The sequence below is a fragment of the Stegostoma tigrinum genome, chromosome 1 (genome assembly GCF_030684315.1).
Source record: "Stegostoma tigrinum isolate sSteTig4 chromosome 1, sSteTig4.hap1, whole genome shotgun sequence".
Lineage (NCBI taxonomy): Eukaryota > Metazoa > Chordata > Chondrichthyes > Orectolobiformes > Stegostomatidae > Stegostoma > Stegostoma tigrinum.
Window position 1 is genome coordinate 77,621,591 of NC_081354.1, and position 14,009 is coordinate 77,635,599.

Consider the following 14,009-nt stretch of genomic DNA (forward strand, 5'->3'; position numbering starts at 1 on the left):
GTGGAGAATTTTTTTTGGAAGAGGAATGTTGTCTGTATATGGAAATGTTTTCTGTGTGCGTATCAGAGCATTGGGTAACTTACATTTGCATGTCCCCTCACATCTTCCACCATATGTGTTAATATTAACATGGTATGAAACAAGAAATAGACTATTGCTTTAACGGAGCAGATATGATTTCTCCTGTTATTCCTGTTAGTATGTTTAGTCTAAGTTTTGATCTTGGTTTGTGCTTATTTCAGCTGAGTCAGCATTAACAACACTACAGTTGGCCTGAACAGCCCAGAATCAGAAAAGAAGTATCTGCCATTGGTTCATTTCAAATTGCTAACCATTGATTCAGGCTAAATGGCAAAAACATGATGGGCTGAATGGACTCCTGTGTGTTTTACGTTCTATGATTCCCTGATGATAGTTATTGCATACTTTGGGTGTCAAACAATCAGGCTTTGCTGGGATTGAGCTTACTGTCTGGAATGGTGGTAGACTAGTTGGTGAAATTTACAATCTGGGCTTGAGCACGAAGAAAGAGTTTGACACTGAGCCAGTGTGTTATTTGTGTTACTTTGTGTCTCATTGCAACTCCATTGATATGTTCAGCAAACTCGAGGTGGGCCTTAACATGTCATGAATAACTTGATAGCAGATTGCATGATCCACAGTAATTATGGTCAGTGTTGGCCCTTGAGGTTAGTTTGTCTATGATCAGCAGGTCGTCATTAGTAATAAAACCACTGTTAACAACAGCATACCCTCAATCAGAAACAGCTTTGTGATTCCTCCTAATTGTATAATGTTTCAGATTAAATTATTTTTCCATCCTATCTATCACACACTAGTCACACCATCATGGAATTCATAAAGTGGAGCTTCCATGTCTCCCCGTTTCCACTCATCATCAATTTTGCTCATCCTGTATTTTGTTTAATTATTTGTCTTGCTGTTTTGTAAAGAATCCGTGTGATAGAGGGGAAAAACATCCATTCAAGCAGTTTAATCTTGTAATCATCATCATTACATATCTTCATAAGTCAGTCTAATATCAGTGGTGGGCAAATTTGTGGAGATTACAATGTGGGGTTGAGTTAATACATGTTTGGAATTATATTGGCAAATTTGGACCAGTAAGCATTGAGACAAATTAATTGTGCTTTGGAGGAAGTAATGCAGTATGTTGCTACAGGAGAAACAGTGATTGTATACATTTTCAGAAGATATTTGAGAAGGTCCTTTAGAGGGAGCTTTTAAATTGTAATACTGTGAGTAGGAATATGGTGACAAGGAAATTTTGGCTGAAAGAAAATGCTTAAAATACTAAGGAGGTCAGGCAGCACTGTGGTGAAAGAAAATGTTAATGTTTGAGGACCATGTCCTTTCATGAGAAATAATTGACATTAAGTTAATTTTACAGTTTTCTTACAAAGTGTAGAGGCAGAGAAAGTTGGCGAGGAGAAAAGAACAAAAGGAAAGCCTGCATTAGGCAGGAGAGATTAAACAATAAATGGACTGACAACTTGTACCACTGAAAGGAATAAGAGCAGCATCTGCATGGGAACACTGCCTCCAAATTCCTCTCAATGACACAAAACCATCCTGATTTGAAAATACATTGCTGTTTTTTCACTGCAACTGGGTCAAAATCCCAATGCCATTTTTTCCATATTTATACTAGATACACTTCAAATGTTCTAGAAGCTGGCTCACCATCACTGCCTTAAGGGCAATTAAGGATAAACAATTAATGCTGGCCTTGCCATTGTGCTTTGAACCCCACCTGTGAAAGCAAAGTTGTGGAGTTTAACTGTTAAAACTTGGTGACATTGCACTAATGGGGTGGGGAGTGATCTAAGAATGAGGGAAAATGCAGAACCAAAAATAACGTAAGTCAGAGGAAAGCTCTGTCTTTCCTGAAACAAACTGCTCAATTATCACCCAGTTCTGAAGTTTGCTCATAAAAGTAATTTTAATTAAGATTATTGAAATTTGATCAGTACTTTCTCTGCTTTTGCTGCTAAGTGGAATTTTAGCTTTAGAGGAAAGGGCCATTATCCTGTCTGGTAAACAGTTGCATTATCAATCTTTATTGTGTAATTAGTTAAAATCAGACCTAGAGCGAACATTGGGCCCATTATATCTGCAATATATAATTATCTGGAATGAGATTCTGTGTTACCAAAATTGCTATCTTTTTTCTTAATTGCCTATCCACTAATTTCTTTGTACTAGTCTTTCTGTATTTTCTGTTGATTTTTATTTGTGTAAGCATCATTACCTGATTTCCATAAGGCCCAAAAGTTTGAAGCAGTTTAGTGCAAACTCCTATTCCTTCTCTTAATTATATCTGTCAGATTAAACATCTGGGTGTGTCTTTGTGCACGTATATGTAGGTGAGCAGTGTAAACTTATCAAACTAATGTCATGTGTTTAACTTATTTATTTCTTCAACTCATAATTTGCACGTGTGAATTGTAACTCCTTTTCATAAGGAGAATTGCTAACAATTGAACATGTCTTTAGTGATTATTTTAACATTGAAGAAATTATTTGAGTGTTTCTGCTGAAATATGTCATTGGGGCGTGCACTGACATTGTCGATTGACTACATTATTCTCTGTAGGAATGTCATCTATCTACGTCAGCTATCGTCAAAGTGATCTGTTGGAGTCAACTTGCTTCTTAATGATTGTTGAGGTGTAAATTGAAGTGGCTGGTCATCATGGTACTTATTTGGCAGGCATTGAAGTCCTGGGATTTTGCTGATTGCTGCTTTATTTGTTTGAATGTACTTTGGTGTTCTCTGCATGTAATAAAAAAAGCAATTTTGGCAATCAATTTCTTTATTTAATGTATTTTTGATAACATTTCTTGAATTTAGTAATAAATGGCGGGACTTTTTTTTGAAAAAAGAATTGTTTCTTCCTCCCATTTTGGTATTTTAGTTTCTGCTTCTTCTGAGATCCTTCTAAACGTGGGGAGGTGAACTAGTGACTTTTCCTGATATTAATGACACTTCTGTAAACTTCATTGGGTGATCTTAAGGTAGCCTGGGCTGAACTTGTTCTCTTCCTTTACTGAAAAATATGGGCAAGAGCATCCAATATGCTGAGCATATTTTCTGTAAAATAAGCATTTTAAAATTTTTATTGAGCATTGCATATTAGCCTGAGTTTGCTGTATCTGGGAGAAGTAGTTTAGTGTGGTTGAACATGACTGGGTAACTACTGCACCCAGTGACTGTTTGAGGAGTGTCACTGACAGTTTTGAGGGTGATATTAATGCTTTGATGTCTCATGCCTTCAGGATTCTAGAGGGACATAGGTTAAATGATTGGACAAAAGTTGGCAGAATGGGATATAGTTCTGGAGGTTATGCCTTTTGACAGGAAGAGTAGAGGAGCTGAATATTATTTAAGTGGAGAAAGACTGCAGGAAGATACAGAAAGATTTGGGAGTCCTTTGCGTGAATTACAAAAAGATAAGCAGGTACTCGTGAACGCAAATGGAAGGTTGGCCTTAATTTCAGAATGGATTATAAAAATAGTGGTGTCTTGCTAAAACTAAAAAAGACACTAGTTATGCCATAGCCGTGGATAGTTTTGATTTCCATTCCGGGGGAAGGATATAATTTCATTGGATGCAGTCTAGATGATGTTTGTTAGATTGCTCCTGGGTATGGAGGGGTTGTCTCGCGAGGAGAGTTGAGTAGATTGGGCCTGTACTCATTGGAATATAAAGAATGAGAGGCAACCTTCAAATGCTCAAAATGCTCAATTTTGACATGATCTCAATGGTATAAATTATTTATAAACTTTCTATAAATTCAGAACCAACACTTTTTTTCTTTCGTTTGAATATGTTTCTGATTCCACAGTATAAAGAGAGTTTAATAATCAATTAGAGCAAATTGTTTCTGAATTCACAAATAACAGATGTTGCAGTTCTTTAGCTTCTCATGGATTACAGTTGTACAAATAAACACTTGTAGTTTTAACTCTATGGACAGGTACTGTGTGCCCCCAAAGCCATGTGGAGCCAGTTATCCTGATCATTTGAAGGAAACAAAATTAGGCAACTTGACAAAATAGATGTGGAGAGGTTGTTTGCCCTTTTAGGAAAGTATAGGACCCAAGGAACACAGGGATCAGGAGAAATTTCTTCTAGAAAATATTGTTTCTGTGGAATTCTTTACCGGAGGGCTAACAAGGCTGGGTCCTGATGAAGGGCCCAACCTGAAGCATTGACTTCCCTGCTGTGCTGTTGCTGCCTGACCTCCTGCGTTCGTCCAGCTCCACACTGTATTGACTCTGACTCCAGCATCTGCAATTCTTGTTATCTCAGTTGGGCTGTTAGGTATGTTCAATGCTGACATAATAGAATTTTAATTAGAAGGTAAATCAAGGTTAAGCGGATAAAGCAAGAAAGTGAAGTTGAGGATTATCAAATAAGCTATGATCTCAGTGAATGGCAGAGATGACTCGATGGGCAGAATGGCCTACTTCTGTGCTTATGTCTTATGGCCTGTTAGGCCATTTGCTGTTGGTCACTGTTTAAGTCCACGCATGGGACAAATCTGATCATCTGGGCAAATGCAGGAAGGCTCCAAGCACCCCGAAAACCTTAAACAACTAGTATTTTTCTCAATAGAAACTGAAAGGATTGCAGGTGCTGTAAATCAGGAACAAAAACAAAGTTGCTAGCAAAACTCAGCAAGTCTGGCAGCATCTGTGAGGGAAAAAACAAAGTTAATGTTTTGGGTCTGGTGACCCTTCCTTGGTACTGTTTTGTTTTTTGTAGTATTTTTCTCAAGTGCATTCATTACTTTGCTTAGTTGGCAAGCTTTCTTTCGACTGTGACTTTTTCCTGATGGCCGTTTTCAAAATCATGAGTGGGCTGGATAGAGTAGATATGGAAGGCAGCACAGTGGCTTGGTAGTTAGTCCTGCTGCCTCACTGTACCACGGATCCAGGTTTGATACCGGCATTAGGTGACTGTCTGTGTGGAGTTTGCATGTTCTCCCCATATCTGCATGGGTTCCCTCTGTGGACTCTGGTTTCCTCCCATTGTCCAAAGATGTGTAGATGAGGTGGATTAGCCAGGGTAAATGTGGGTGACGGGGACAGGGTGGGGACCTGGGCCTGGGTGGGTCTCTGTCCGGAGTGTTGGCGCAGACTCAATGGGCCTCAGTGTAGGGATTCTATAATTCTAAGCTGCTCTCGCTGGCTTGGTGGAAAAAGAACGAAAGGGCAATGATTTAAAGTGATGTGCAAATAAAGCAAAGATGATGTAAGAAAATATTTTTTAAATACAGCGAATGGTTAAGGAATGGAATGCACTGCCAAAAAATATGACTGAGATAGGGCCACTTGAGGCATTGAAGAGGGCATTGGATGATTATTTAGGTAGAAATGATGTGCAGGGACAAGGGGGGAGAAAGTTCCAATTTCCTGCCTATCTCATGGAATTGGTGTAAGCATGGTGGATCAAATTGCCTCCTTTTGCACTGTGATGATTCTGTGGCTCTATTTATCTCATAGTCTGTTGTATGTCCTTGGCTGACCAACAGCCTAGATGTAGAACTGCATTATAAAATGCCTCTTGGGTTTCTCAATTTTAAAGGTGAAGATACTTTTCTAACTGCTTCTGCACGTTTAGTGCTTGTAGGGTGCATTTTCAACAGTTCAACAACTTTAGATAACTGCTGTTCCTATCTTTAACGCTTCTATATCCATCCCAGCACTGAAGTATTTGGTATTTTTACTCCCCAGCTCACCTGGCAAGGATGAAACTTAAAGAAATCAATCGGACTGCTGTCCAAGCATGGAGTCCAGCTCGGCAGCACCCTATTTACCTGGCTGCAGGTAAGAAACTACTGGTGAATGATTAATGTTTGGAGAAATTCAAATGGTACACGAATATCTTCATCTCATCTTAGAAGAAGAGTATAGCTGTCCATGTAAAATGATCTACATAAACGTGTGCCTGGATCAATGCTGCAATGGAACGGAAATGGGAGATGTGTAGTGCAGATTTAGCGGGATCTGGGTTTTCTTGGTACAGAATCAAGAACCTGACTGGTTTTGGGATGCAGTGGGTGGAGGGGAAGAGCTGGGCTGGTTGTGTGGTGCAGTGGGGGGAGGGGACGAACTGGGCTGGTTTTGGGATGCGGTGGGGGAAGGGGAGATTTTGAAGCTGGTGAAGTCCACATTGATACCATTGGGCCCTTCCACCGACACCCTCATCCGCCTAGCCGAACTCGTCCTCACCCTCAACAACTTCTCTTTCGATTCCTCCCACTTCCTACAGACAAAGGGGGTGGCCATGGGCACCCGCATGGGCCCCAGCTATGCCTGCCTCATTGTAGGTTACGTGGAACAGTCCCTCTTTCGCACCTACACAGGCCCCAAACCCCACCTCTTCCTCCATTACATTGATGACTCTATCGGTGCCGCCTCTTGCCCCCCAGAGGAGCTCGAACAGTTCATCCACTTCACCAACACCTTCCACCCCAACCTTCAGTTCACCTGGGCCATCTCCAACACATCCCTCACCTTCCTGGACCTCTCAGTCTCCATCTCAGGCAACCAGCTTGTAACTGATGTCCATTTCAAGCCCACCAACTCCCACAGCTACCTAGAATACACCTCCTCCCACCCACCCTCCTGCAAAAATTCCATCCCCTATTCCCAATTCCTCCGCCTCCACCGCATCTGCTCCCAGGATGAGGCATTCCACTCCCGCACATCCCAGATGTCCAAGTTCTTCAAGGACCGCAACTTTTCCCCCACAGTGGTCGAGAACGCCCTTGGCCACGTCTCCCGCATTTCCCGCAACACATCCCTCACACGCCGCCCCTGCCACAACCGCCAAAAGAGGATCCCCCTTGTTCTCACACACCACCCCACCAACCTCCCGGATACAACGCATCATCCTCCGACACTTCCGCCATCTACAATCCGACCCCACCACCCAAGACATTTTTCCATCCCCACCCTTGTCTGCTTTCCGGAGAGACCACTCTCTCCGTGACTCCCTTGTTTGCTCCACACTTCCCTCCGACCCCACCATACCCGGCACCTTCCCCTGCAACCGCAGGAAATGCTACACTTGCCCCCACACTTCCTCCCTCACCCCTATCCGAGGCCCCAAGATGACTTTCCATATTAAGCAGAGGTTCACCTGCACATCTGCCAATGTGGTATGCTGCATCCATTGTACCCAGTGTGGCTTTCTCTACATTGGGGAAACCAAGCGGAGGCTTGGGGACCGCTTTGCAGAACACCTCCGCTCGGTTCGCAATAAACAACTGCAACTCCCAGTCACCAACCATTTCCACTCCCCCTCCCATTCTTTAGATGACATGTCCATCATGGGCCTCCTGCAGTGCCACAATGATGCCGCCTGAAGGTTGTGGACTTCACCAGCTTCAAAATCTCCCCTTCCCCCACCGCATCCCAAAACCAGCCCAGTTCGTCCCCTCCCCCCACTGCACCACACAACCAGCCCAGCTCTTCCCCTCCACCCACTGCATCCCAAAACCAGTCCAGCCTGTCTCTGCCTCCCTAACCTGTTCTTCCTCTCACCCATCCCTTCCTCCCACCCCAAGCCGCACCTCCATCTCCTACCTACTAACCTCATCCCACCTCCTTGACCTGTCTGTTTTCCCTGGACTGACCTATCCCCTCCCTACCTCCCCACCTATACTCTCCTCTCCACCTATCTTCTTTTCTCTCCATCTTCGGTCCACCTCCCACTCTCTCCCTATTTATTCCAGAACCCTCACCCCATCCCCCTCTCTGATGAAGGGTTTAGGCCCGAAATGTCAGCTTTTGTGCTCCTGACATGCTGCTTGGCCTGCTGTGTTCATCCAGCCTCACATTTTATTATCTTATACACTTGTTATGCTGTTGGGGAAAGGATTCCAGGGTTTTGACCGAGCGACTGTTTCATGCCAGGATTTTGTGTGGTTTGGAGAGGAAGTTGTAGGTGGTGATGTTCCCACGCATCTACTGTCTTTCTAGATAGTAGAGGCTATGGGTTTGGAAGACCCCTTGTTGCTCAGTTGTTGTAGAACATAGAACATAACAGAACAGTACAGGCCCTTCGACCCTCGATGTTGTGCCGACCTGTCATACCGATCTGAAGCCCATTTAACGTACACTATTCCATGTACGTCCATATGCTTGTCCAATGATGACTTAAATGTACTTAAAGTTGGCGAATCTACTACAGTTGCAGGCAAAGCGTTCCGTACCCTTACTACTCTCTGAGTAAAGAAACCACCTTTGACATCTGTCCTATATCTTTCACCCCTCAATTTAATGCTATGCCCCCTCGTACTCGCCGTCACCATCCTAGGAAAAAGGCTCTCGCTATCCACCCTATCTAGCCCTCTGATTATTTTATATGTCTCAATTAAGTCACCTCTCAACCTTCTTCTCTCTAACGAAAACAGCCTCAAGTCCCTCAGCTTTTCCTCGTAAGACCTTCCCTCCATACCAGGCAACATCCTGGTAAATCTCCTGTGCACCCTTTCCAAAGCTTCCACATCCTTCTTATAATGTGGTAACCAGAACTGTACGCAATACTCCAAGTGCGGCCGCACTAGAGTTTTGTACAGCTTTACCTTAACCTCTTGGTTCCGGAACTCGATCCCTCTATTAATAAAAGCTAAAACACTGTATGCCTTCTTAACAGCCCTGTCAACCTTGGTGGCAACTTTCAAGGATCTGTGTACATGAACACCGAGATCTCTCTGCTCATCTACACTGCTAAGAATCTTACCATTAGCCCAGTACTTTGCCTTCCGGTTACTCCTACCAAAGTGCATCACCTCACACTTGTCTGCATTAAACTCCGTGATGCTAACTTGACAAGTTATACCTTCAGTGCTTTGTTCAGGGATTCTAATGACTTGTTCTACCTGTCAAGGTACATTTTCGAGTCTTTGTGCTGTAACCTGTCTAATTATTTAGTCACAATTTCAGCTGGATCATTTAACAAGAGGGAGCTTGTAAATGAAACACTAACTTTAACGCATTTTCGGTGGCATTTTAATGCAGCTGTTTATAACCTAGAACCAGGAAGCATCAGTGCAACTCAGATTTCCCTTGGGTAAATGTGGATTAATCAATATCAGCCAGCTGGAGTCAGCTAAAGACAGAACTTGGTGTTCTTAGAAGAAGTGGTAAAAAGTTGATCAGAGTCATATAGTTTATGTTGCATAATTAGTCGTTCTAAAAGCATTCGATAAATTACCACATAACAGACATTGAAAAAATGTGATGTCTGTGGGATTTAAAGGCAGTAGCAGCATGGGTACCAAATTGTCTATAAGATAAAAATAAAGGAGTAGTGTGGACAGTTGTTTATCAGACTGGAGAGAAGCATATACTTTGCTTCAGAACTGGAAATGTGGAACTGTTGGTATTCTACACTGGCTTAATTTCATTCTTTTCTATTGTAGCCAGACAATCATTAGCAATATTTCCCATTGCTCCTTGGCATCATTGTGCACACATGCACACTGGCAACACTAAGCTCTTCCTCATCACCAACTCTCTGAATCAGCAGCTTGCCTGACATCCAGTACTGGTTGAGCAGAAGTTAAACATCTAAATTGATTATGTTTACCATTACAAACTCTACAGTCTACATTACCTATTTAGTGACTCCATTCAACTCCCTGGCCTCCCATTATCCCATTTTTTTGAACTTCTGAAAATATAGCTGCACCATGACTACATTAATATTTAACTCAAAAAAATATATATATATATACACATTCTGAACTTAATAACTTCATATAGTAGAACCAACAGCAAGTATCAAGTACACACACTAAACAGCATGTTACAGTCATTAAACAGATGCAATACCACACTGAAGACCCGCTAAGTAGTTCTGTTATAGACAAAGTGTACTCTAAAATATGACCCAAATATAGTAACCCTAACCGGCATGCTAAAAAGGTACAGCAGCCTTTAGTAAAGATCACCACAACAAAGCTGGATGACCAAAGAAGAACAAAACACATACTAGTTAATGTGGTTTCTTTTTCTGCCTCTCAATCTCATCTTTCTAGAAATAAGCCACCAATTTTGATTTGTTTCTTTTTTAGCTTTACAAGTTACATTACCCTGAGTACATTTGTGCTCCTAAATTGCTTTAATCTATTGAGACTTGCATCTTGAAAAAAGTAATGCATTTTTGAGAAGAATACTACCATCTCTACTTTTTGAAAAGAAACAAATTGTTGCAATGAAAATAATGGGAACTGCAGATGCTGGAGAATCTGACATAACAAAGTGTGGAGCGGGATAAACACAGCAGGCTAAGCAGCACCCCAGGAGCACGAAAGCTGATGCCTGAGGCCCAGACCCTTCTCTGATGAAGGGTCTGGGCCCAAAAGGCCGGCCTTCGCGCTCCCAAGACGCCGCCCGGCCCTCTGTGTTCATCCAGCTCCACAAACCGTTGCAATCCATTTGATTTGGAGTTCTAACCTCTTGTTATGATCCGAGACTGAAACCTGATTTCATAGATGATAAGATAACAAAGTGTGGAGCTGGATGAACACAGCAGGCCAAGCAGCATGTTTAGCTTTGGTGCTCCCAGGATGCTGCTTGGCCAGCTGCACCCATCCAGCCCCACACCCTGCCATCTCGGATTGTCCAGCATCTGCAGTTCCCACTATCCTTGACAGATCATAATTTTTTTTATTTAAAGAGGTGGCATTTCAGCGGAACACAAACTCTCAATGCTACAAATACAGCCTTAATAATAAAACAAGTTAATTGGATAAAGGAAATTAAGATAAAATATGTATGAACAAAGCGTTTTACATCTAACATGCCTTGGTAGATTTCAAAACAAACTAAAAAACAGTAATTTATCCCGATGCTATCACTTTACAAACAGCAGAGAGAATTTTGTTCTCTATCACATCTATACGTTTGACTGAACTGCTTCTTTCAATTCTCAGTGTTGAGGCTTTGATAGCCTCTGCCTTTGATTATTGTATGAAAACTAATTGTATTATTATGGATCAGTTCAACATGTCATCATTGTGTTGAAAGTTTCTTTTTGTCATTCAGGAGATGTGTACTTCGCTGGCTAGGCTAGCTTTTATTGCCTGTCCCTGATTGTCCTTTGATTCTGTGTAATCGTAACTTGCGTCTAATAAATGAACATTAACTGTTTTAACCTGATCAGTATTTTCTGTAACCATTAATACAACAGCAAAATATTAGAGATGATGGAAAACTGCAATAAAAACAGGACGTGCTGTTAATACTCAACAAATCAGCCAATGATTGTGGAGAGAGACCTGGCAATGTTTCCAGGATTGGAATTAAAAATGTAATAGGTTTTCAACAAATGAAAGGAGGGAGGTTGTGAAAATAACACAAGGAGTAATTTGTGAAAGGGTGTAAGATAGAGATTAAGCAAAAAAATAGTTAACATAAGATGAAAGGCTGTGGCAATGGTATGGAAGCAAAATGTGCATGTAGAGGATGAGTGACTAACAGAAAGATGAACAGCTGCCACCAGTAAGTGAAAACAAAAATAAGACAAAAAAATGGAAAGAAAAAAAGGTAGGAGTAGCGATTATAGCCTTATTGTTGAATTACATATCAATCAGGCAAAGCTATAAAGTGTCCAATTGAAAGGTGAGATAACAAGGTGTAGATCTGGGATGAACACAGCAGGCCGAGCAGGAAGGCTGATGTTTCGGGCCTAGACCCTTCAGGTCCTTTGCTGCTTGGCCTGCTGTATTCATCCAGCTCTATACCTTGTTATCTCAGATTCTCCAGCATCAGCAGATTCCACTATCTCTGAAACAATTGAAAGATGAAGTGCCTTTCCTTGGGCTTGTGGAAGCTTCATTGGGACACAGCACTTGGCTGAGTACAGAGATCAGTGTGAGAGGACAATGGTGCATTAGAATGACAACTGACATTGTTGCACACTAACCTTTCTGTTCCCTGTTCACGAACCTCAACACAAACTCAAAAAACTACATTCTTTCGACAAAGAGTCTTATAGCCCTCCCAACTGAACATTGAGTTCAACAATGTCAGACCATATCTGCCTTCACTTTATCTTCCTTTTAGTTGCCGGTTTTGGTTTTACTCTCTTTTTCTCTTCTCTGCTTTCGGATGGTGGTAGTTCATCATTTTGCCATCAATGCCTCCTGTAGAAACATGTTTCCTTTTATGCTTCTCTCCCTATGTCATTACCATCCACTTCAATTGGTACGGCCAATTCTTATGTAATTTTATCTCCGATTGCAGGTTTTCACTTTTCTTTTTGTACCTTCCCCATTTTTACTAGCTCAAAACTTGTTACATCTCTGCCGTCGAGAGGTTGTGGACCTGAAGTGCTAAGCATGTTACTCTCTTCACAGATACTGCCCAACCTGCTGAGGATTTTCTGTTTTTATTTGCTGTAACCATGGTTTTTTTTCTGCAATTAGGAGAGATCAGCAATGCAATGATGAGAAATATTTGCTGTATCTGGATAGAAAACTAAAAAAAACCTCCCATTTACAGTATACAAAAAATAAATTCTGATTTATAGAGGCTACAGCCACTTTATAGAAACCGTACCTTGCTGTGGACATGAGTAGAGACTGAGGAGACTTCCTGAATCATGGAATCTGGAAATTGCTTTTTAGTTGGTTGAAACATTGTGCAGCTGGTGTGTGTTTTTTTTAAATAACTGGTATTAGCAAAGGCACAGTTTCAAGTCCAGTAAACCTAAATTTACCTCTATCTTGGTGCTATGCTGCAGTGACCTTGTTGAGGAAAAAAAATGTGTCGTATTTTTACATTCTTCCTAACTTTTAACATAGGCACCTCAGCGCAGCAGCTGGATGCGACATTCAGCACAAATGCTTCCTTGGAGATCTTTGAGTTGGATCTGGCTGACTGTACCCTGGATATGAAATCATGTGGTTCCTTCTCTTCACCACACAGGTAAAATCAATGTTATCCCCATTTAATCCGTATTTTATTACATTTGATTCGATCCCTCCTATGTTTGCTATTGGTTAGTTAGGTGGTGAATTTTTCGATGCTGCTGAGCTGGATTTTTCTAGTTTGTAACAACAGACTGAGACTTGCTCTCACCACTCTTCCAGCATCTTACATTTGGGGCTGTATTATCACCCACAAGATTATGATTGGGAGAACTTACAGATTCAAAGTGAGAGGAGGAAAGTTTAAGGGAGATATGCGTGGAAAGTTCTTTGCACAGAGGGTGATGGGTACCTGGAACGCGTTGCCAGCGGAGGTGGTAGACGCAGACATGTTAGCGTCTTTTAAGATATATTTGGGCAGGGAGCAAATGGACATAGACTGTTAGAAAATAGATGACAGGTTACACAGAGAATCTTGATCGGCGCCGGCTTGGAGGGCTGAAGGGCCTGTTCCTGTGCCGTAATTTTCTTTGTTTTTTGTTGTTCTTATTCTCTGGGACTTGTCTTTTCAACTCCTTCATAGATACTTCTAAAAGGAACACATGGGAGAAGAGAATGGAGGATATGCAAATAGGGTTCACATAGACACATAGAACATTACAGCACAGTACAGGTCCTTCGGCCCTCGATGTTGTGCTGACCTGTCATACCAATCTCAAGCCCATCTAACCTACATTATTCCATGTACATCCATATGCTTATCCAATGACGACTTAAATGTACCTAAAGTTGGCGAATCTACTACAGTTGCAGGCAAAGCGTTCCATTCCCTTACTACTCTCTGAGTAAAGAAACTACCTCTGACATCTGTCCTATATCTTTCACCCCTCAGTTTAAAGCTATGCCCCTTCGTGCTCGCCGTCACCATCCTAGGAAAAAGGCTCTCGCTATCCACCCTATCTAACCCTCTGATTATTTTATATGTTTCAATTAAGTCACCTCTCAACCTTCTTCTCTCTAATGAAAACAGCCTCAAGTCCCTCAGCCTTTCTTTGTAAGACCTTCCCTCCATACCAGGCAACATCCTAGTAAGT

The 14,009-nt window shown here is 41.8% G+C and overlaps 1 protein-coding gene across 9 annotated transcripts in view; it reads left to right on the plus strand.

The window, feature by feature from the left end:
- sec31a (SEC31 homolog A, COPII coat complex component) overlaps positions 1–14,009 on the plus strand; it is a 95,222-nt gene that overhangs the window by 4,121 nt on the left and 77,092 nt on the right. For all 9 annotated transcript variants that reach the window (XR_007247217.2, XM_048527855.2, XM_048527809.2 and 6 more), the window contains exons 2-3: positions 5,765–5,857; positions 12,850–12,973. Coding sequence is in view for 8 of the 9 variants with exons in the window: in XM_048527855.2 (XP_048383812.2) it covers positions 5,765–5,857; positions 12,850–12,973 (217 nt within the window). In the remaining variant the exon portion in view is untranslated. The remainder of the gene's footprint in view (positions 1–5,764; positions 5,858–12,849; positions 12,974–14,009) is intronic.